Raw genomic sequence first — 21512 nt, 5'->3', positions numbered from 1 at the left:
TCCTGAACATGAGTGACTAGAATTGTATAGAGTATTCCAGATGAGGTCCTACCAGAGCCTTGTATAATGGCATTAATACTTCTCTATCTCTACTGAAAACGCCTCATCTGATACATCCTAGGATTGCATTTGCCTTTTTTGCAGCCGTGTCATATTGGTGTCATTCTATGATCAACACACACACCCAGGTGTCTCTCCTCCTCTGTCATTTCCAACCGAAAAACCCTCAGCTCGTAGATAATAGTCTTATTATTAGATGGTAAGTGCATGAACTTGTGGTTTGTACTACTGAAATTCTTTCAATTTTTGTCATTCCAGTCTTCAAAGTCATTCAGATTTTCTAGTATAATATTTCAGTCCTCCTCTGTATTGACAATGCATCCCAACTGTGTATCATCAGAAAATTTCACTAGCACACTCCTGCTTTTTGTTCCAAGGTCATTAATAAAAATATTGAATAAGATGGTCCCAAAACTGATCCTTGAGGAACTCCACTAGTAAGTTCCCTCCAATTGGATAATTCATCTTTCAGCATAACCATCTGACTTCTCACTTTTAGCCAGTTCCTTACCCAGCTTACTATTCTTGCACTAATCCCCATTTTCTCTAATTTACCTATTTCTCATGTGGTACTGTGTCAAATGCTTTGCTGAGGTCCAAGTATATTAGAACTACTGCATTTCTCTCATTTAAAAAAAACAAAAAAACAAGGTTACTTACCAGGAACTGATGTTCTTCAAGATGTGTTGCTCATGTCCATTCCTATAGGTGACTGCAAGCCACCGTACACAGTTCCTGGAACTCTTTTCCCCTTAGCAGATCCCATAGGGCCGGCTCTGGTACCTCCTGGAGTCCCGTGCACATGCCACTGTATATGAGGCACTGCCGGCCCTATGCCCCTTCAGTCCCTTCTTTCTGCCAACTACAGCAGCCGGGATGGGGGGGTGGGTTGTGGAATGGAATTGAGCAACACATCTGGAAAAACATCAGTTACTGGTAAGTAACCTTGTTTTCTTCTTCGAATGATTGCTCATGTCCATTCCACTATAGGTGACTAACAAGCAATACGTTGGAGGTGGGTAGGAGTTATTGGTGAGCTGCTCAAAGCACGGCTCTGCCAAATCCCGCATCCTCTCTCGCCTGCTGGACGATGGCATAGTGGGACCTGAAGGTATGCACTGATGACCAAGTGGCGGCTTTGCAGATGTCCTGCAGGGGCACTCTCTCCAGGAAGGCTGTAGACGAGGCTTAATCTCTGGTTGAGTGTGCTGTGATGGGTTCCGGAAGCAGCACCCTCGCCTGATCGTAGCAGAACTTCATGCATGATGTAATCCACGAGGAGACAGGTGATGCACTGGGTGGAGACAGGTGAGCCTTTCATCCGGTCAGCCACTGCAACAAAGAGCTGCATCGATTTCCGGAACGGTTTTGTATTCTCGATGTAGAAGGCCAGGGCTCGCCTCACGTCCAGCGAATACCATCCCCTCTCCTCCTCCGAACTGTGTGGTTGGGAAAAAACAAGGGGAGAAAATATCTTGATTACAATGAAATTGGGAAACCCACCTTGGGCAGGAAGGCTGGAAGAGGCCTCAACTGCACCTTATCCTTATAGAATATTGTATAAGGGGGCTCCAAGGTCAAGGCCCTAATCTCGGAGACCCTCCTAGCTGAGGTAATGGCCACCAGGAAGGCTACCTTCCATGAAAGCATGAGCAGAGGGCATGAAGCCATGGGTTAAAAGGGGGGCCCCTCAAGTCTTGAGAGAACCAGGCTGAGATCCCAGGGAGGCACCAAGTCACGGACCTGCAGATAAAGCCTCTCCACCCCCTTGAGGAAACTGACTGACATGGGATGGGAGAATAGCGATCTCCCCTCTAGAGGCTCATGGAAGGCCGAAATGGCTGCCAGGTGAACCTTCAGCGAGGCCAGCGCCAGACCCTGGAGTTTTAGCTGGAGCAGGTACTCCAGGATCTCCTGTATAGATGAAAGGCTGGATGGAATACCACGGGACTCCGCCCAACAGGTAAACCCCATCCACTTAGCCCGATACACAACCTGTGTCAAACGTTTCCTGCTGCCAAGCAGGACTTGTTGAACCTGCACCGAGCAGGCTCTCTCCCGATCCATCTGCCACAGAGCCTCCAGGCCTTGAGGTGCAGGGAGTCCAGGTACAGGTGCAACAGGCAAGCTGGTCCTTGGAGAGAAGGTCATGCCATCTCAGGAGCTCCAGGGCGGAGTGATCAAAAGCTCCAACAGCATGCTGAACCAATGCTGTCTTGGCCAGGCCGGAGTGATGAGTATAACATCCGCCCTGTGCCTCTTTATTTTCAGCAACCCTTGGGCATGAACGGAATGGGTGGAAACGTGTACAGGAGGGTCCCCATCCAGTCCATGAAGAATGCATTGGAAATCGACCAAGTCTCGCGATCCCGGAGCGAGCAGAATATCGGACACCAGGCCAACGCGAATAGGTCCAGTTGAGGAATGCCCCACTTCTGGAAAATCGTAGTCACGAACTCCGGGTGCCATGACCAGTCATGGCAGGGTAGAAGCGACCTGCTGAGACGATCCGCTTCGTCGTTCCTCACTCCCAGAAGGTGAGAGGCAGTCAGGAGGAAATTGTGCCTCACGGTAAACTCCTGCATATGGGTAGCTTCCTTGCAAAGAGCCGAGGAGCGTGCTCCCCCCTGCCTGTTTATATAAAACATAGCTGCAGTGTTGTCCGTCAGCACCTGTACCACTCTGCCTGTCAGGAATCGGAGGAACACCTTGCACGCTAGGCAAATAGCCCTCAGCTCCTTCACTTTGATGTGCAGATGCCTTTCCTCCTCCGACCAGAGCCCTGAGTGCTTAGGTTGGCGCTGATGTGGGCTCCCCATCCCACCTCTGAGGTGTCGGAGATTAGAGTGACCAACAGGACCAGTTTCCTGAACGGAACGCCCTTCAATACTGCCCTGGGCATCCGCCACCAGTCTAGGGAGACTAGGACGGGCTGGGGAACTGTGACCACCCAATCCAATGGGTGTCTGCTTGGCACATATATCGAGGCCAAGCATGCAGGCGAGCTAGTCTCACTACGTACGTGCAGGCCGCCATATGGCCTAACAGCTGTAGGCAGTGCCTGGCTGTTGTCGTGGGGCATCGGTGCAGCTGGGAGATGATAGAGACCATCACCTCAAAACATGGCTGAGGCAGGAAGGCTATGGCCTGGGAGGCATCCAGGGTGGACCCAATGAATTCTATACATTGCACTGGGGTTAGTGTTGACCTCTGCTCATTTATGAGCAGTCCCAGACTGCTGCATGTGGAGCAAGTGATGGTCACACTCTCCTGCACTTGGGACCTGGACCTGCCCCTCATCAGCCAATCGCCCACGAAGGGATGATTTGTACACCCTTTCACCTCAAGTGGGCTGCCACTACCACCATGCATGTGGTGAACACCCTTGGAGCCGAAGACAGGCCAAAGGTTAGGGCTGTAAATTGGTAGTGGAGCCAGCCACCACGAAATGGAGGAAACGCCTGTGGCTGGGGAGGATGGACACATGACCTTGAGGTCAAGGACGACATGCCAGTCTCCTGGATCCAGGGAAGGGATTATGGAGGCTCAGGAAACCATGCGAAACCTGAGTCTTCTGATGTATTTGTTTAGATGATGCAGGTCTAATATGGGTCTCAGACCCCTCTTCGCTTTGAGGTACTTCCTCATCCCCAAATAGAACTTCTCCCTGATTCTGCCTTGAGGAACCATAACCACCGCTCCTATGTTGAAGAGGGTGTCCATCTCCTGCAAAAGGAGCTGCTCATGAGAGGGGTCCCTGAAGAGAGACAGAGAAGGGGCAAATGTTGGGGGGGTAGACGTAAACCGTAGGGCGTAGCCCCGAGACTATCCCGAGGACTCAACGGACCAACATAATCTTTGCTCATTCAGGATAGAAGGGCCTTAATCTGTTTAGGAAGAGGCGGGGCAGATCCAGGAGAGCAGTAGGGGCTCCACCCTCGGGCGCACCATCAAAACTGCCTCCTCAGATTGCCCGACTCCCTGGGGGGCCCTTGCTGGAGGGGTGAGGACGAGATGGGGGGCTGATTTTGTCTTCTAAACCCCCTATTTCTGTCCCTATTTCTGTAGGGTTGCAGTCACAAGCACCTTCTCATGGAAATGGCGGAGGCTATGGCCACATCCGCCGAGTCAGCAGCATCACTGGACGTCTGGAGTGCTACCCTAGTCACTGTGATTCCTTCGTCCAGCATGGCGGTAAAGTCTGTGGCCTGGTCCTGGTGCAGGGCCTCAGCAAACCACCTGAGGAAGTCCCAGAAGTTAAAATTTTATCTCCCCAGGAGGGCCTGATGGTTGGCAATCCTGAACTGCAGGGCTGCCATAGAATAAATTTTTCTACGAAACAAATCCAGATTTTTGTCATCTTTGTTCTTGGGAGTGGAACCTGGCTGACCTTGCCTGTCCCGCTGGTTGGCTGCGTCGACCACCAGGGTTCCCAGGGCCGGGTGAGTGAATAAATACTCGAACCCTTCAGTCGGGACATAATACTTTTTCTCTGCCACCCTTGACGTAGGGGCAACCGAGGAAGGGGTTTGTCACAGGGTCTTTACAATTTTGAGGACCATATCATGGACTGCGTGGTGCTGGGTCCTCAGACAGCGAACGGGTTCTGCGCCGCCTCCGTGCAGGTGAACTCTTCAGTGCTGGGGATCTGGAGTAGGAGCTGTCCAAGCCTCACCTGGCAGACCTCAACCGGTTCCGCCTCCTGGCCTGTGCTGCCTCCAGTGCCAGGGATCAATGTCAGCGCCGAGAGGGGGACTCCATATCCTGAGTCAAAGCAGGCCGGCTTGATGATGCCAACCTGGAGCAACTGCTGGGGGAGCGTCCTCGCTCTACCCCTGGTAGCTGTCTGGCGGGTGATCTTCCTCCCCGTACCAGGGATCTCCACCGCCCTTTGGGGGGACCCAACGCGGGTTTGCCCTGGGACACCAACCCTTCTCTCTCGGCGGAGTGGAGGGCGGAGGTGGTGTGGGCAAGGTGAACAAGGCTCTTGCTGCCTGAAAAGCTTCTGGTGTCGACGGCGTCAGCAGGTGCACTCTCCCACTCCCAGGAGTCGGGGGAGGCTCCCTGCTCGAAGATGCAGGCACTGGAGAAGACTCAACGGGCTGTGGCCGATACATCTCTGCACTCGACCCTACCCATACCGACAGCACAGGGGAGTGTCTGTGCTCTATTTCTTCCTCTTCGGCACTGGGGCTGTTGCTTGGTGCCGAGTCGATCCCGGTGCCAGTGGTGCACTCTGCACTGAGGTTACACTCGGTGCCGAGATGGAGCAGGATGGCTTGGACGCTGGGCAGAGCACTGCCTCCATGAGCAGGGCTTTTAACCGTATTTCAAGGTCCTTCTGAGTCCACGGTTTAAAAGCCCTGCATATCTTACACTTGTCTTTCCTGTGCTCTTCCCCCAAGCACTTAAGGCACCAATCGTGGGGGTCACTGAGCGGGAAAGCCTTCCTGCAGGAGGCACACATCTTAAATCCCGGTGACCGGGGGATAGCCCAGCCGATCCAAGTCTCCCGAGGGACTTGCTTATCTAACTACACTTAACAGCACTTAACAACTATTTAAAACTAACTAAACTACTTTGAATAGCAAACAGCTCAAACAAGGGGAATGGTACTTGCAGAGAGCAAGGCTAGTTCCAGCAACCATCACAGGCGGAAAGAAGGAACTGAGGGGGCATAGGGCCGGCAGTGCCTCATATACCGCATGTGCGCGGGTCTCCAGGGGGCACTAGAGCCAGCCCTATGGGATCTGCTAAGGGGAAAAAAGTTCCCGGAACCATGCATGGTGGCGTGCACTCACCTATAGTGGAATGAACATGAGCAATCACTCGAAGAAGAACAATTGTTTTCTCAAAGAAGGAAATCAGGTTAGTCTGGCACAATCTGATCTACCTTTGGTAAACCCATGATGAATTACATCCACTTTTCTGTTTACCTCCCTGAATTCAATAATTCTTTCCTTCACAATGCATTCCAAATTCTTGCATATTACTAATCTTAGATTTACATGTCTGTAATTGTCCAGTCCACTTTTTTCCTTTCTTAAAAATAGGTACAACATTAACTATTCCGTCATACAATGCTATCCCTGAACATATAGATATATTAAAAATCCTGGCTACTGGACTAGTAATCTCAATATTATGTTCTTTCAGTATTCTGGCATGAAAATTATCCAGTCTCCTTGATTTGGTAATTTCTACTTCTGTACACTCATTTCCATCAGCTGTCCTGCCTGCATGCCCATGTTCAATATTATAATCCTTACTAAAAACTGAGGCAAAGTATTAATTTAGTTTTTGGGCCATACCTAGATTATTTTTAATCTCCTCACTTTCCATGGTACACAGCAGCCCAATCTTATCCTTCCTTATTCTCCTATTATTTATATAACTAAAAAACCCTCTTAATTTCCTTTAGCAAGTCTCATTTAATTCTTTCATTTGTTAAACTCCACAATATAGCTTTTTTTGCTGAGAAATACTTTTCCATTTCCTAAGGGCTCTCTGCTTACTCCTAATAATCTTTTGAAGTGGTTATTCATCCAGCTAGGTCTGGAGCCTTTCCCTATGCAATTTTTCCCTTTGCTTGGAATGCAAATTGTAGATAATTTCTGCATAGTTAATTTAAAGAAATTCCAAGTATCTTCTACATTTAAAGTCCTTGACCTCTACAATCCAACTGACTTTTTTAACTAATTCTCTAAATTTCTCAAAGTCTGCCCTTTGCAAAGCAAAAACCATAGCTCACTATCAGGTTTTGATTATCCTTCTGATTAATTTAAGTTGAATCAACTCGTGATCACTTGATCCAATGTTATTTCCTATAACTGGCTTGTCCGTGATGTCATCACTACTTACCAAAATCAAGTTCAAACTACATCACTTCTTGTTGGTTCGATGATAATTTGATGAAGAAAACTGTCGTCTATCACATCAAGGAATAACTGGGCCCTACCAGTATAGTAGCATTTATTCTCCAATCTATATCTGGGAAATTAAAATCTCCCTTTACAAAACAATTCCCAGTAATATTTTTCTCACTAATAATATTAAATAAAGAAATCTCCATCTATATCCAAGTCTGTCCCCAAAGTTCTGTGGCAGATGCCTAACATTATCCCAGTAACACTATCTCTGTTACAATCCTTCGCAAAACTGATTTTGATCCAAACAGATTCTGTTTTGTCCACGCTAGCACTCCTTATTTCTTTACACTTTACCCCAGATTTGATGTACAACACTACCCCACCATCTTTAACTTTATTTCTCTCTCTCTCTCCTAAACAGCATATGCTCTTTAATATATATATTCCACCATGAATGCTACTCTGCCACGTTTCTGTAATCCCTATAATGTCTGGTTTGACCTCCTGCAACAGTAGTTCCAGTTCCTCCATTTTACTACCCAAGCTCCTTGCATTTGTACACATACATCACACTTCTTTCCCTCAGACCTCACCCAGTTTTCTACCTGGATCAAGTATAGTCCTTTCATTAAGTATAACATTTATAACACCTACTTGACTACTACTCCAATTAATATTGTAATTTCTTTCTTCTTGCAATCCATACTCTTACCTTATGGTGTTTCTTTATCCCTTAAATATCTCCAGCTGGTTTTCCTCCTCCTGTGTACTGAGGCCAGGCATGGAAATTTCACAAGTCTTTCCCAACCTTCTCTCCTCATCTACTTCTTATCCACTGTACAAGACTTGATGCTAAAAGGTTAATACCCCAGGTATTCAAGTGGAGTCCAACAGTCCAAAAGAGTCTTCTTTCTGTGAAGGCTTCCCAATGGCATTTATGGCAGGCCTGAGCATTATCTAGACCATCCCTGACAGGCGTTTGTCCAACCTGCTCTTAAAAATCACCAATGATGGAGATTTCACAACCTCCCTAGGGAATTTATTCCACTACTTAAGGACCATAAAAATTAGGAAATTTTTCCGAATGTCTAAACTGCCCTTGTTGAAATTTAAGACCACTGCTTCTTGTCCTATATTCACAGATTAAGGAGAACAATTTTTCTCCCTCATCCTTGTAACAGCCTTTTATGTACTTGAAAATTGTTAAAAACTCCCCTCTCAGTCTTCTCTTCTCCAGATTAAACAAATGCTATTTTTTCAATCTTTCCTCAAAGGTCATGTTTTCTAGACCTTTAATCATTTTTGTTGCTCTTCTCAGGACCTTCTTCAGTTTATCCATCTTTCCTGAAATTTGGCACCCAGAACTGGACACAATACTCCAGTTGAGACCTGATCAGTGCAGAGTGGAGCGGTGGAATTACTTTTTGTGTCTTACTTGCAACATTCCTGCAAATACATCCCAAAATGATGTTTGCTTTTTTTGCAACAGTGTTATATTGTGTGAAACACTGCACCCCATGTACACCCTTATGGTGTGACTTTTTATCATCCATGTTCACCCTTATAATGTAATTGTGTATTGTTTAACGCAAAGTATGTCACATAAGGTGCTTTTGAAATGCTCATCATGACATACTGAACATTATTGTTATAGTAGTATGTTTGTTGCGATGTCATATGTATGGTTATGAAGCTCTGCTATGTAATATTCCCAAATATGCATCTCATGTCTTGAGGCAGATCTAAGTAAAACCCTCCAAAAGCAGAGGTAGTTCACGCCTCAGTAAGGCATGCATAAAACAACCCAGCTCTTCCAGGAACAATGGACTAGCCTAAGCATCAATAAGGGGATACTCATTTGACTCAAGTGGAGGAAGGGGTGGTCAAGGAACATGTTAGAAAAGATATTTTGCCATCTCGAGTTCTCTCTTCCACTTCCATCTACAAAACAACATCAAGCAACTGAAGGACTTTCCAAAGGGGGAGGGCCTGGCTGATGGAAGTCAGTCAGCCTGTGGTGAGCATTATCTAACTTTGTAAGACTATTGAAAGTGTTAAGCTTAGTTTAGAATGCTATTTGCTTTTATTTCATCCTGATCAAATCTGATTTATATTCCTCTGATTTATAATCACTTAAAAACTTTCTGTACTTAATAAACTTATTTGTTTATCTAAAGCAGTACATTTGGTTTAAGGTGCATCAGAGAGTTCATTTGAAGTGACAAAGCTGGTACATATAAATTTCTTTGATAAACTGACGAACCAATGAGCTTGCTTTGTTTGGTGGGAAGCCACGAACATTGCAAGATGGCAGTTCCTAGGGTTGCATCTGGGACTGGGGGTGTTTGCTGGGATCATTCTATTGCATAATCCCATGAAACACTCATTCATTAAGGTAAGGGCCACTTGATTGCAGGCTGTGCACGGGCTGACCCAGGAGTGGGAGTTCACACAGCAAAGCAAGTGTAAGACAGGATCCAAGATTGAGGAATTGGGATGACAAAGCGATATACCAATCCAGATTGCAGGAGGGACCATCACATACTGTTGACTCATATTTAGCTTGTGATCTGCAGTGACCCCCAGATCATTTTCTGGGGTACTCTTTCTGAGGCAGTCATTTCCCATTTTGTATTTGTGCAACTGAATGTTCCTTCCTAAGTGGTGTACTTTTCATTTGTCCTTGAATTTCATCCTATTTACTTAAGACCATTTCTCCAGTTTGTCCAGATCATTTGAATATTAATCCCATCCTACAAAGCACTGGAAACCCTCCCCCCCTTCCAGTTTGGTATTGTCCGCAAACTATAAGTGTACTCTGTATACCATTACTAAATCACTGATGAAGATATTGAACAGAATTGGACTCAGAATTAATCCCTATTGGTTCCCACTAGAGATGCCCTTCCAACTTGATTGTGAATCACTGATAACTACTCTCTGGGAGTGGTTTTTCAACCAGTTATGCACGCAATTTATCAAGCTCCATCTAGGTTTTATTTACCTAGTTTGTTTATGAAAAAGTCATGCAAGACAGTATCAAAAGCTTTACTAAAGTCAATATATACCAAATATACCACTTCCCCCTGCATTCACAAGGCTTGTTACCCTGTCCAAGAAAGCTATCAGATTGGTTTCACACAATTTATTCTTGACAAATCCATGCTGACTGCTACTTATCACTTTATTATCTTCTGTGTGTTTGCAAATCGATTGCTTAATTGTTTGCTTCATTATCTTTCCTGGTACTGAATTTAAGATGATTGTCCTGTAATTCCCTGGGTTGTTCTTATTTCACTTTTTATAGATCGGCACTATATTTGCCCTTTGCAAATATATTTGCTCCAGTCCTCTGGAATCTCTCCCGTCTTCCATGACTTTTTTTTAAGATAATCACTAGTGGCTCAGACATCTCCTCAATCAGCTTCTTGAATATTTCAGGATGTATTTCATCAGACTCTGGTGACCTGAAGACATCTAACTTGTCTAAATAATTTTTAGCTTATTCTTTCCCTACTTTAGCCTCTGATCCTACCTAATTTTCAGTGGCATTCACTATGTTAGATGTCCAATCACTACGAACCTTTTTGGTGAAAACTGAAACCAAAAAGTCATTTAGCACTTCTTCCATTTCCACATTTTCCGTTATTGTTTTCCCCCGACATGGAGTAACGGGCCTACTTGAGTATTGAGTATCTTGTCACACCTTTACCCTTCTTCTCTCTAGTATTCCACTGAAGATCAACTGAGCTTCCACTTCCTTTAAGCATCTTATCCAGCCAGTGTAGTTGTCCGTTAATCATTCCAGTGGGAATCTAGCAGTGTTATTCGTACTGACATGCAGCATAATCAGTAGATTTTTCCCCACTCCTATCAGGATCCTTTTCAGCCTCACATGCATATCACATATGCTTGCTCTTGGAATACAATATACTCTTTTATTCTCTGGATCTGGTCTGGTGACAGCATGTCAATTCTTCTTAGTATGGAGTTCCCAATCATGCTGATCTGTCTTTTCCTGATGTTGGTATGGATCTGTCTTATGTCCTCTCTCACAGTCCCTTGCACATCATCCTCATTTTTCCTTGGTGTGGCAGGGAGGACCTGAAGCCCTCTGCTGGAGCCCTCAAAGATCTGCCAGAGCATGTCCCAGAAAAGGGAAGTGGAAAGAGTCCTCCAAGTTGCCTAGAATGGCTGTGTGGGACTTAACCAATCAGAAAGGGGCTGCAGGGAGCAGCCAAACAGGGCTCATCAGGCTAGTATAAGATGAGCTGCAATGCAAGACTGAGATCAGTTCCGATTTGGAATTGGAGGAGTGAAAATGGTGTGCTCAGCTGGCTGAGGTATCTGCAAGACCTTGGACAGAGCAGTGCTAGCAGAGACCAAGGGGAGTGAGAAGGAGCTCTGGGTTGACATCTGGGACTCAACCATGACAAGGCCTTGAGGTAAGGGTGAAGAATGTGCTTGGGTCAAGGGGATGTGACACAGGGAATCATAGCAGCAACATAGCTTAGTTAAAGGGATACAGCAGATGGCTGCTATCTTTAGGGCCCCTAGGCTGGGACCTAGAGTAGAGAGTGGGCCTGGTTTCCCTCCACCAGCCACTGGGAAAGTGGCCTGAACTTTGATGCACCCGAGAAGGAGAACTGAACTCTTTCAGTTGCCCAGCAGGAGAGCTGGAACCCAAAAGGCCTGAGACAGTGAGGACATTGCCTCTAGGGAGGAACCCTGGAGCACAGTTCAATACCAGGGCTGAGGCCATTTTAAAGACTGCTAGGCTAATTAAGAGCTTGAGCCCAGATAGGGCTACAAGGAAAGAAAGGCCAACCAAGGGATACTGAGATAGGCCCCCCAATCAGACTGGAAAAACCCGGAAGGGGTTTTTATTTCACATACAGCTTGGCCAGAGGGCTAAATCACTGAAGACCCACCACAAACTAAGAGAGAAAAAGAGTGCAGACACATGCACTTGTCAGGGGGTACTCGTGAGAGATGAATGCAACCCCATTACATTTTGTACCAGAAATGGGATTATTCAGACCAGCCCCTGCAAACAAGGGAACTGATAAGAACTCTAGGTGAGCAGCAGCAATCTGCAGGAGCAACAAAGGCCCAGCAAGCCACCCAGCAACAAGCACGGCAAAACCCTGGAGGGGCTTCCTCAGCCCCAATCCTTGTGGGACCACACTCAAGATGCCCTTCCAACTTGACATCTCAGTCTCAGGCTGGGCAGGGAGCATGGCAGCCCAAATAGCATCCACCCAGGCCCACGCACTGCAGGTGCTACAAGGGCGAGAGCTGGAAGACCCCACCACAGAGCTGCAGATACTATGGGCAAGTGGGTCAGACAGGATGGTTTCACTTGGATACAACCCATGATGGTAGGGCCAGCCTGTTTGTCATGAGTGCCACAAGGACAAGTAACATCCATGCTAACAAAGACACCCAACCATGAATGGCTGAAGCCTCGGCTATAGTGACGGCAGAACAGAGGACCATGGGAACTCTGTTTAGGGCTTGGAAAGCTGCCCCAGTGAAAATTTGCTTCAGTTGCAGGAAAATGGACCAAACAAGAAGGTATTGCCCCAAGAAAAACTCAAACTTTGGAAAACTGTTACTGTTATTATCACAGACCTAGGCTTCCCCATAACTGTCAACTGGCGAGACAATGAAGTAGGACTGGGACCCACACAGCAGAAGTGGGAAACCAGTCTTGAGGCTTCAACAACCCTTTTGATGAAGATCAGATCCAGTCTTCAGTCTCTGTCCTGAGGGAAGAGAATGTGAATAGTGATCATAGTTTGACACAGGACCTTAAGTCAAGCCTGGGGGCCTGAAATGACTCTGGTGGAGAAGAGCACAATGAGAGACTGTGAGGGACAGTAGGGTTCCCTGACAGAAGGAGTCAGAGAAAGAGGGAAGTCTGTTTCACAGGGCCTGGGAGCTCAGCGAACGACTGACAGCTGGGACTTTTGGGTAAGGACCAGACACCTATACAACCTGCAAAATCAGATAAAACGTACCCTGGCATGAACTAAATAACAGGTTGAAGGTTTACAAGACCCAGATCCAGGGATTAGAATGGATGTGGTTTCAGACAATGAAAGAGCTGGTTGAGCAGCTGGGAGAGACCAAGCAGGAAACAGCCAACCTTGAGAAGGTGAAGCTGGTTGATGGTGGCTGAATGTAAAGAGTTGGACAAGGAAAGCAAAACACTTCCGCCTAGGGAGAGAAACACTGGGCATACCAAGGAGGATAGGCAGGATCCCTGTGAAGGAGCTGAGCTGAACCGAGAGCTTGAGGAAGAAGCCTCCAAGATAAAAGACAGGGAGTTGGAGCATCTGCTTGTTTTGGAGACAGAATGCTCTGTCTACTATAGAGACCAGTGGACACATACAGAAATAGAGGTACAGGAGCAGGAGACAGAAACCCTCTCCTTAAGCAGAATGCTGAAGGAAAGCCAACAACTGAAGCTGGATCAAGAAAAAGCCCATCAGGCTTTAGCAGAGCAGCTTACTGCATTCGGAAAGGAGCATGGGAAGAGACTCAGACCAGAGAAGGGATCCCTGCCTCTTTAGGATTGCAGGACCAAGGCATGTCTGGAAATGCATGATAAGATGGTAAGCACAGAAAGAGAGTACCAGGAGGCTTGTGTGGACACCCGTGGGTTGGTTGATGGCCCAGGCAGCCAGAAAGGCCACCCGAAAGGAATAGATAGGGGTCTAATAAAGAAGTGGGTGTCCTGTGGCATGAACACTAAGATCCCACGCACAACAGAGGCTGCGATATTGGCAGTAGCCCCCTCAGGTACATAGCAAACCTCTACAATAATGGACTATGATGAGCTAGATGAGAAGGCTGCTACTGCAGATCAGAACCAGGCTGAAATCCTGGAACCACAGACACAGGTAACAATATCAGCAGGAGCTAGAAGAGATCTGCTCTTAAGAGGAAAGGATCGTAGGGCAAGCAGTAAAATGGGAGCAAGAGCTGACTCGTCTCAGATTAGAGAAGGACATGGGGAAAGCAATGCATTCTGCTGCACAACAAGCTGACTAGGCTCCAGAATCTGCTCAAAGTCCAGTCAGGGTCAAAGTCCAACTTGGCTAAGGAGAAAGAGCTGGAATTGTGTGGAATGAGGCCACTATAGAAAGAAGATATTTTGGGCAAGGACATACATCCATCTGTTGAAGAAGAGAGCTGCAAGACTGTGGTTTTAAAACCCCAAAATCTTGACCTAGTGGCACGGTAAGGCCACAGCCAGACCTCTGTTAATAAGAGCTCTTCTCAGATGAAAAAGGAAGTTAAAAGTGGTCCTAACATGCTGAATGTCATCCACACAATAGTGTGGGTAAGGAAATAACAAATGTGGGTGTTGTTAAATCAGGTATCAAAAGCAGTGGGCAAAATGGTACAGTTTGTGTTCTTGGAAACCCTGGAAAAGATCTGAACCTGGATAGAGCAATCCTTAAAGTTGAAGGGTATATATGCAGATGCATCCAGAGGGACCTCTCTCCACATCAGAAGGCTATGATGGAAGGGTTTCTTACAGGGTAAGTCCCAGTTCTGTTAAGCATCTTAGAGGCAGAAAAAGGCTTCAACTATCTGAATACCCAGTATGTTGTAAATTATGACATGCCACTGACTATGGAGGATTATGTGTATCGTATGACCTACCTACAACAAGGGGGACCCCAAGCCGTGGTTACTTCATACTTCTCTGAGGAAGATGAGGGGTATTGCCAAGGACTTGGTTGACTTCCTAGTATCAGCCAAACAAGAATTTCCCCTGGCTGAAGAACATGGTTAAAAAGTGACTTTGGGTGAGCTCACCTTTAAGATAGGTTGGCTCCAGATAAAAGGAGCTCTCAGGGAACCTGAACAAAGAATAGCTCTCCAGACAGATGTCTGAGAGGAAACCAGATTAACTGGGGCAAGGGTCTGTTAAAAGCTCTTAAGACAAAAAGGTCTGGAGAGAGAGACTGAGAAACCAGGGCAGAGACGACCATGAAGAGCTCTCCAGGTACGAGAAGCCTGGGAGAGAAACACTGAGAAACCAGGAAAGGGAGTACCACATATAGCTCTCCAGGGTAAGAGACTGCCAAAACATCTCCAGGCAAAAAGGTGTGGAAATTGACCCTGGGACACCAGGGCACAGAACATTGGGGCTACCTGGACAGAGAGATCTGGGAGAGAGAGCCCTGAACTGGCTAGAGCATAGGGCTCAACGAGTAGTGATCAATGGCTCCATGTCTAGCTGGCAGCCGGTCACAAGTGGAGTGCCCTAGGGGTCAATCCTGGGGCCAGTTTTGTTCAACATCTTCATTAATGATCTGGAATATAGGGTAGATTGCACCCTCAGCAAGTTTGCAGATGACACTAAGATGGGGGGAGTGGTAGATACCCTTGAAGATAGGGATAGGATACAGAAGGACCTAAACAAACTGGAGGATTGGGCCAAAAGAAATCTGATGGGGTTCAACAAGGACAAGTGTAGAGTCCTGCACTTAGGACGGAAGAATCCAATGCACAGCTACAGACTGGGGACCGATGAGGAGCTAGGTAGCAGTTCTGCAGAAAAGGACCTGGGGGTTACAGTGGATAAAGAGCTGGATATGAGTCAGCAGTGTGTCCTGGTTGCCAAGAAGGCTAATAGCATATTTGGCTGCATTAGTAGGAGCATTGCCAGCAGATCGCGGGAAGTGATTATTCCCCTCTATTCGGCATTGGTGAGGCCGCATTTGTAGAACTGTGTCCAGTTTTGGGCCCCCCACTACAAAAAGGATGAGGGGGGATTTGATAGCAGCCTTTAACTACCTGAAAGGGGGTTCCGGGGAGGATGGAGCCAGGCTGTTCTCAGTAGTGGCAGAAGACAGAACAAGGAGCAACGGTCTCAAGTTGCAGGGGGGGAGGTCTAGGTTGGACATTAGGAAAAAGTTTTTCACTAGGAGGGTGGTGAAGCACTGGAATGGGTTACCTAGGGAGGTGGTGGAATCTCCATCTTTAAAGGTTTTTAAGCTGTGGCTTGACAAAACCCTCGCTGGGATTATTTAACTGAGGTTAGTCCTGCTTTGAGCAGGGGGTTGGACTAGATGACCTCCTGAAGTCCCTTCCAACTCTATGATTCTATGATTTTATTATTCTATGATTAAAAATGGGGGCCACCGAGATCACTACCACTAGCCCTCCAGACAGAAATGTCTGACTGGGAGAAGACCCTGCTAAACCAGGGTAAAAGATAGGGTAGGCAGAAACATTACCCACAAGAGTACCATCTTAATCTTGTCTGAGGGGAGAGGTTTGTGGCAGGGTGGACCAGGCCATGAGGCCCCCTGCTGGAGGACTGATGGCCCTGCCACATCCTGCCCCAGAAAAAGGCAATGGAGAGGGTCCTCGAAGCTGCCTAAAGTGGCAGTGTGGGACAATATAAGAGTATAAGAAGAGCTGCAGGGCCAGAGTGAGATCAGTTCCTTGTTGGAGCTGGAGGAGCAAAGACGGTGTGCCTGGCTCAGGAAGCTACAGGACCTTGGACAGAGCAGTGCTGGCAGAGACTAGGGGGAGCAAGAAGGCAATGAATCAAGTCACACACCTGGAACAAATCACTCACACTTCAAAGCTACACCTCCAGAACACAAAATCAACACTCCTCTCAGGCCAGACTCCCAGAGAAACTCCACAGTTGACTGCTGCACTGTTCATCTCTATCATCTCCTCTGGCTATGAACACCTTAAGTTTATATGATGCATAAAGTAACATTTCCTTTGATATATAAAGTAACATTTTCTTTTATTGGTTCTACTTCTATTCCTTTTTCATTATACCTACTGTCTCTCTTCCCTCCCCCCCTCCCCAATATTATGGAACACAACAAAGAGAACTTCTCAATTTTCACTATGCTCTTCATAAACTCTGAATATTTTGTGATCAGGTCATGGAAAAGAGTCTTGCCAATGACTAACCTTGCATATACCCCATACCCTCCGTAACCCTTATGGACTCCTATTTCTCTCTTACAGTGGTCTTACAGTTTCTCCAGTCTGGTCCATTTCTTTCTATCTATTTAAGGAATTTTTAATGTATCCATCACCATAGTTTCTGTGCCCCTACTCCTACAGAAGAAATGGTATAGGAAAGTGAGAAGAAAAAACATACAATATTATATATTGTAAGATAATTTTTTTAAATGTTTGTATCCTATTCTCTAGTTCAATTTTTTTTTCATGAATCCTCAGAGATCCTGTACTTCAAGTCAACCCATTTCTCTTGTGTTAGTCCCTAAATATGCCTTCTGAAGCCACCCATTCTAGCAGAGGATGTCAGACTTTTCTCTCAACCTCTAATTTCCATGTTCTTCCAGAGCCATGAATAGAGTCAAGTAGACTAAGCAAGCATCTATAAAACAAAAATATCCTATCCAGTCTGCCCCATTTTCTACAGCACTGAACAATCACAGAAGTACTAGAGCATAAAGAATGACCTAAACAATTTTGTAATACCGTTACTCCAATGTGCACAGGAACACAAATGAGAAGGCAGGTATGAAAAGACAATATAAAGAGCCCAAAACTATGATTCCACATGAAAATACTGATTGCTGAAAGGTATATATTTACCTTCTTTCAATCCTTGAAGAAAGTTTGTAGATAGACAATACTACCAGAATGAATTGGTTTGAGGACAGGAAAATGTTTTCAGTAACACATTCTGCAGCAACCTAGCTACATCCACTTTTAGAACAATTTTGTTTCCAACTAAAGGACAAGTTAATATATTGTGCAGTCAGAAGGAAGGGAAATTCTGAGTTTACAGAAAAGCAAAACATTAGAAATATTATGTATTTTTAATCTGCTTACATGCACTAACATTTATCATGGAGATAAAAGCTTGAGAGGAATCAGATTCTTCTGCAATGTAGTTAAAAGCTCTGAAAAGAGCTACTCCAGAATCCACATTCCCATCAATTTCTTCATTAGTATTTAAGATGAAAACAAATCCAATTCTGTTGGGGGGAAAAAGAAATCTGTAAATATTCATCATCTGGCTTTTTAAACCTTATTGAAAAAAGACTGACTATATTACAGTTTCTCATGAATCATAACTGTTCAGATACAAACAATGTGAGGATTTTCTACCAATATCCTACAAATTAATATCTTTATTAATTTATCTTAATTCATTAATGTTTCTACTGTTCCTTCCTAAGTTTAGAGAGAATGGGCTAAAAATGACATGCCATTGATTTGCAAAATTATTGCTTCATGTACGTTGTGCTCTCCAGATTATTTATTTATACTGTACAAAGTTATTGCTTAATACAATAGTCTGTACTCTCCATGTTATTTATGAGTTAGGTATAAAAGTACACTTCAATATTGATTAATTAGGGTAACAATTCAATTGGAAAGATTAAGAAAACAGTTACTTATCTTGTAACTGTTGTTCTTCGAGATGTGTTACTCATGCCCATTCCATTCTAGGTGTGTGCACGTATCCGTGCATGGTTATGGGAATTTTTTTCCTTTAGCAGTTCCCGTGGGGCCGCCTCCAGCAGCCCCTGGAGCCCCGCGCACATGCCATGGTATATGAGGTGCTGCCGCATCTATGTCCCCTCAGTTTCTTCTTGCTGCCAACTCTGGCACCGGAGATGGGGGGTGGATCATGGAATGGACATGAGCAACACATCTCGAAGAACAACAGTTACAAGGTAAGTAACCATCTTTTCTTCTTGAGTGCTTGCTCATGTTGATTCCATTCTAGGTGGCTCACAAGCAATACCTTGGAGGTGGGCCAGAGTTACAGATGAGCTGTCTGTAGCACTGCTCTGCCGAAGCCCGTGTCATCCTGTGCATGCTGTACGATGGCATAGTAGGACGTGAAGGTGTGTACAGACGACCAGGTGGCAGACCTGCAGATGTCTTGCACAGGCACTCTCGATAGGAAGGCTATTGATGATTCTTGAGCTACGGTCGAATTATCCCTGGAAGGGGCACTTTTGCCTGCTCGTAGGAGAACCTGATGCAGGAGGTTATCCACAATGAGATGCGCTAGGCAGAAACAGGTAAGCCTTTCATCCGATCAGCCACCAGGATGAAGAGCTGCATATATCTCTGAAACGGCCTCGTGTGCTCGAGGTAGAAAGCTGATGCCCATCTAACATCTAGTGTGTGCCACCTCTTCTCCTCCTCTGAACCATGCAGTTTGGGAAAAAAACACAGGGAGAAAAATATCTTGGTTATAGTGAAATTGGGAGACCACTTTAGGCAGGAAGGCCAAGTGCAGCCGTAACTGAACCTTATCCCTATAAAACACATTATAAGAAGGCTCCGAGGTCAGCACCCTAATCTCAGAGAACTTCCTTGCCGACGTAATGGCTATCAGGAAGGACACATTCCACGACAGCAACAGAAAAGGGAATGTAGCCATGGGCTCAAAGGGGGGCCCTGTGAGCCATGAGAGAACCAGGTTGAGATTCCAAGGAGGCACCGGGTAACAGACCTGCGGATAGAGCTTCTCCACCCATTTTAGGAACCTAATTGTCATAGGGTAGGAGAAAACTGATCTCTCCTCCAAAGTCTAATGGAATGCCATGACAGCCGTTAGGTGTACCCTCAGTGAGGCCATGGCTAGGCCCTGAAGCTTTAATTGCAACAAATATTGCAGGATTGCCTGAATTGGCGAGAATCCAAGCGATATTCCCTGGGACTCTGCCCAAAAAGTAAAATGCTTCCATTTTGCCTGATATGCAACCTGTGGAAGGCTTCCTGCTATCCAGAAAGATTTGCTGGACCTGTGGTGAACAGGACCACTCGTCCGCACTCAGCCATGAGCCTCTATGTCGTGAGGTGTAAGGAGTCCAGGTCCAGGTGTAGCAAGCGGCCATGGTCCTGGGACAGGAGATTGTACCACCCCGGTAGCTCCAGTGGAGGGGCAATCGATAGGTCCAGCAGCATGCTGAACCAGTGCTGGCATGGACAGGCCAGTACAATCAAGATAACGTCCGCCTTGTCCCTGTTGATTTTCAGTACGACTTTGTGAAGAAGAGAAATGGGCAGAAACACGTACATGAAGCTCCCCAACCACTGCAGAAGGAAGGCGTCGGAGAGTGATGCGGCCTCCAGACTGTGGAGGGAGCAGAATTGTGGGCATTTCCTGTTCTATGCTGACGCAAACAGAACCACCTGGGGAGAGCCCCACTTTTGGAAAATCCAGATGAAACGACCTGTCGTGGCAGGGTAAGAACAACCTGCTGAGGCTGTCTGCCTTGTCGTTCCTCACTCCAGGTAGGTGAGAGGCTATGATGTGAAAATCGTGCCTCACCGCCAAGTCCCACAGAAAAATTGCTTCTTTGCAGAGGCTTGAAGAATGGGCTCCCACTTGTCTGTTAATGTAATACATGGCCGCTGTACTGTCTGTTCGTATATGCACTATCTTGCCCACAATGAGGCAGACGAACACCTCACAAGCTAGGCGTATAGCCTGTAACTCCCTCACGTTGATGTGCATATGTCTCTCCTCCCTCAACCAGACTCCTTGGATGCTGAGGTTGGCGCTGATATGGGCCCCCATCCTATGTCCAAGACATCCAATACCAGAGTGACCAAGGGGACTAACGCCTCGAATGGCACACCTGGCAATACTGTCCGGGGGCTCCGCCACCAGTCTATTGTGGCCAGAACCTGGGGGGAGACTGTAACCACCCGGTCCAGGAATGTCTTCTCAGGACATAAACTGAGGCAAGGCATGAATGAAGTGGACTGATTTTCAGCCGAGCAAGCCTCACCACATAAGTGCAGGCTGCCATGTGTTCTAACAGCTGCAGACAGTGCCTGGCTGTTGTAGTCAGGCAGAGGTGCAGGCGAGCGATGATGGCAGACATCGCCTCGAAATGGGGCTGGGAAAGGAAAGCCCTGGCTTGTGAAGAGTCCAGGACTCCCTCCGATTAACTCTATTCAGGGCATCAGAGTTAATGTGGACTTTTGCTCATTTATTAGCAGGCCTAGCCGGCGGCAGGTGACACATGCCAGACTCAAACTGCTCTGGACTTGGGCCCGGGACTTGCCCTGATCAACCAATCGTCCAGGTAGGGGAAAATCTGGATCCTTTTGCGCCTCAGGTGCGCTGCCACTACCGCCATACATTTTGTAAACACTCTTGGGGCCGAGGAAAGGCCAAAGGGCAATGTCACTAGCTGGTAGTGAGAACCGGCTACCACAAAGCAGAAGAAATGTCTGTGGTTGGGCAAAATAGAAATATGGAAGTATGTGTCCTTTAGATCAAGAGTGGCATACCAGTCTTCCAGATCCAGGGAGGGAATGATGGAGACGACGAAGACCATGCAAATTTTCTGTCTCTTGAGATATTAGTTGAGACTACACAGGTCTAGTATAGGCCTGAGGCCCCCTTTCGCTCTGGGAATGAGGAAGTACCTTGAGTAAAACCCCTTTCCCCTAGTGTCCTTTGGGACCTCTTCTACAGCCCCTAGATTGAGAAGGGTCTCTACCTCTTGGATGAGGACTTGCTTGTGAGAGAAGTTCCTGAAGAGGGATGGGGAGAGAGGGTTGTTAAGAGGAATGGAGGTAAAC

At 46.4% G+C, this 21512-nt stretch overlaps 1 protein-coding gene across 1 annotated transcript in view; it reads right to left on the bottom strand.

The window, feature by feature from the left end:
* UGGT2 (UDP-glucose glycoprotein glucosyltransferase 2) overlaps positions 1–21512 on the bottom strand; it is a 347356-nt gene that overhangs the window by 189982 nt on the left and 135862 nt on the right. The window contains exon 15 of the mRNA XM_067536834.1: positions 17794–17929. Coding sequence (XP_067392935.1) covers positions 17794–17929 — 136 coding nt within the window. The remainder of the gene's footprint in view (positions 1–17793; positions 17930–21512) is intronic.

This window comes from Emydura macquarii, unplaced genomic scaffold, assembly GCF_026122565.2.
Source record: "Emydura macquarii macquarii isolate MOO-44397 ecotype Brisbane River unplaced genomic scaffold, CSIRO-AGI_Emac_v2 contig_3671, whole genome shotgun sequence".
NCBI lineage: Eukaryota > Metazoa > Chordata > Testudines > Chelidae > Emydura > Emydura macquarii.
This window is presented reverse-complemented; position numbering and strand designations above follow the sequence as displayed.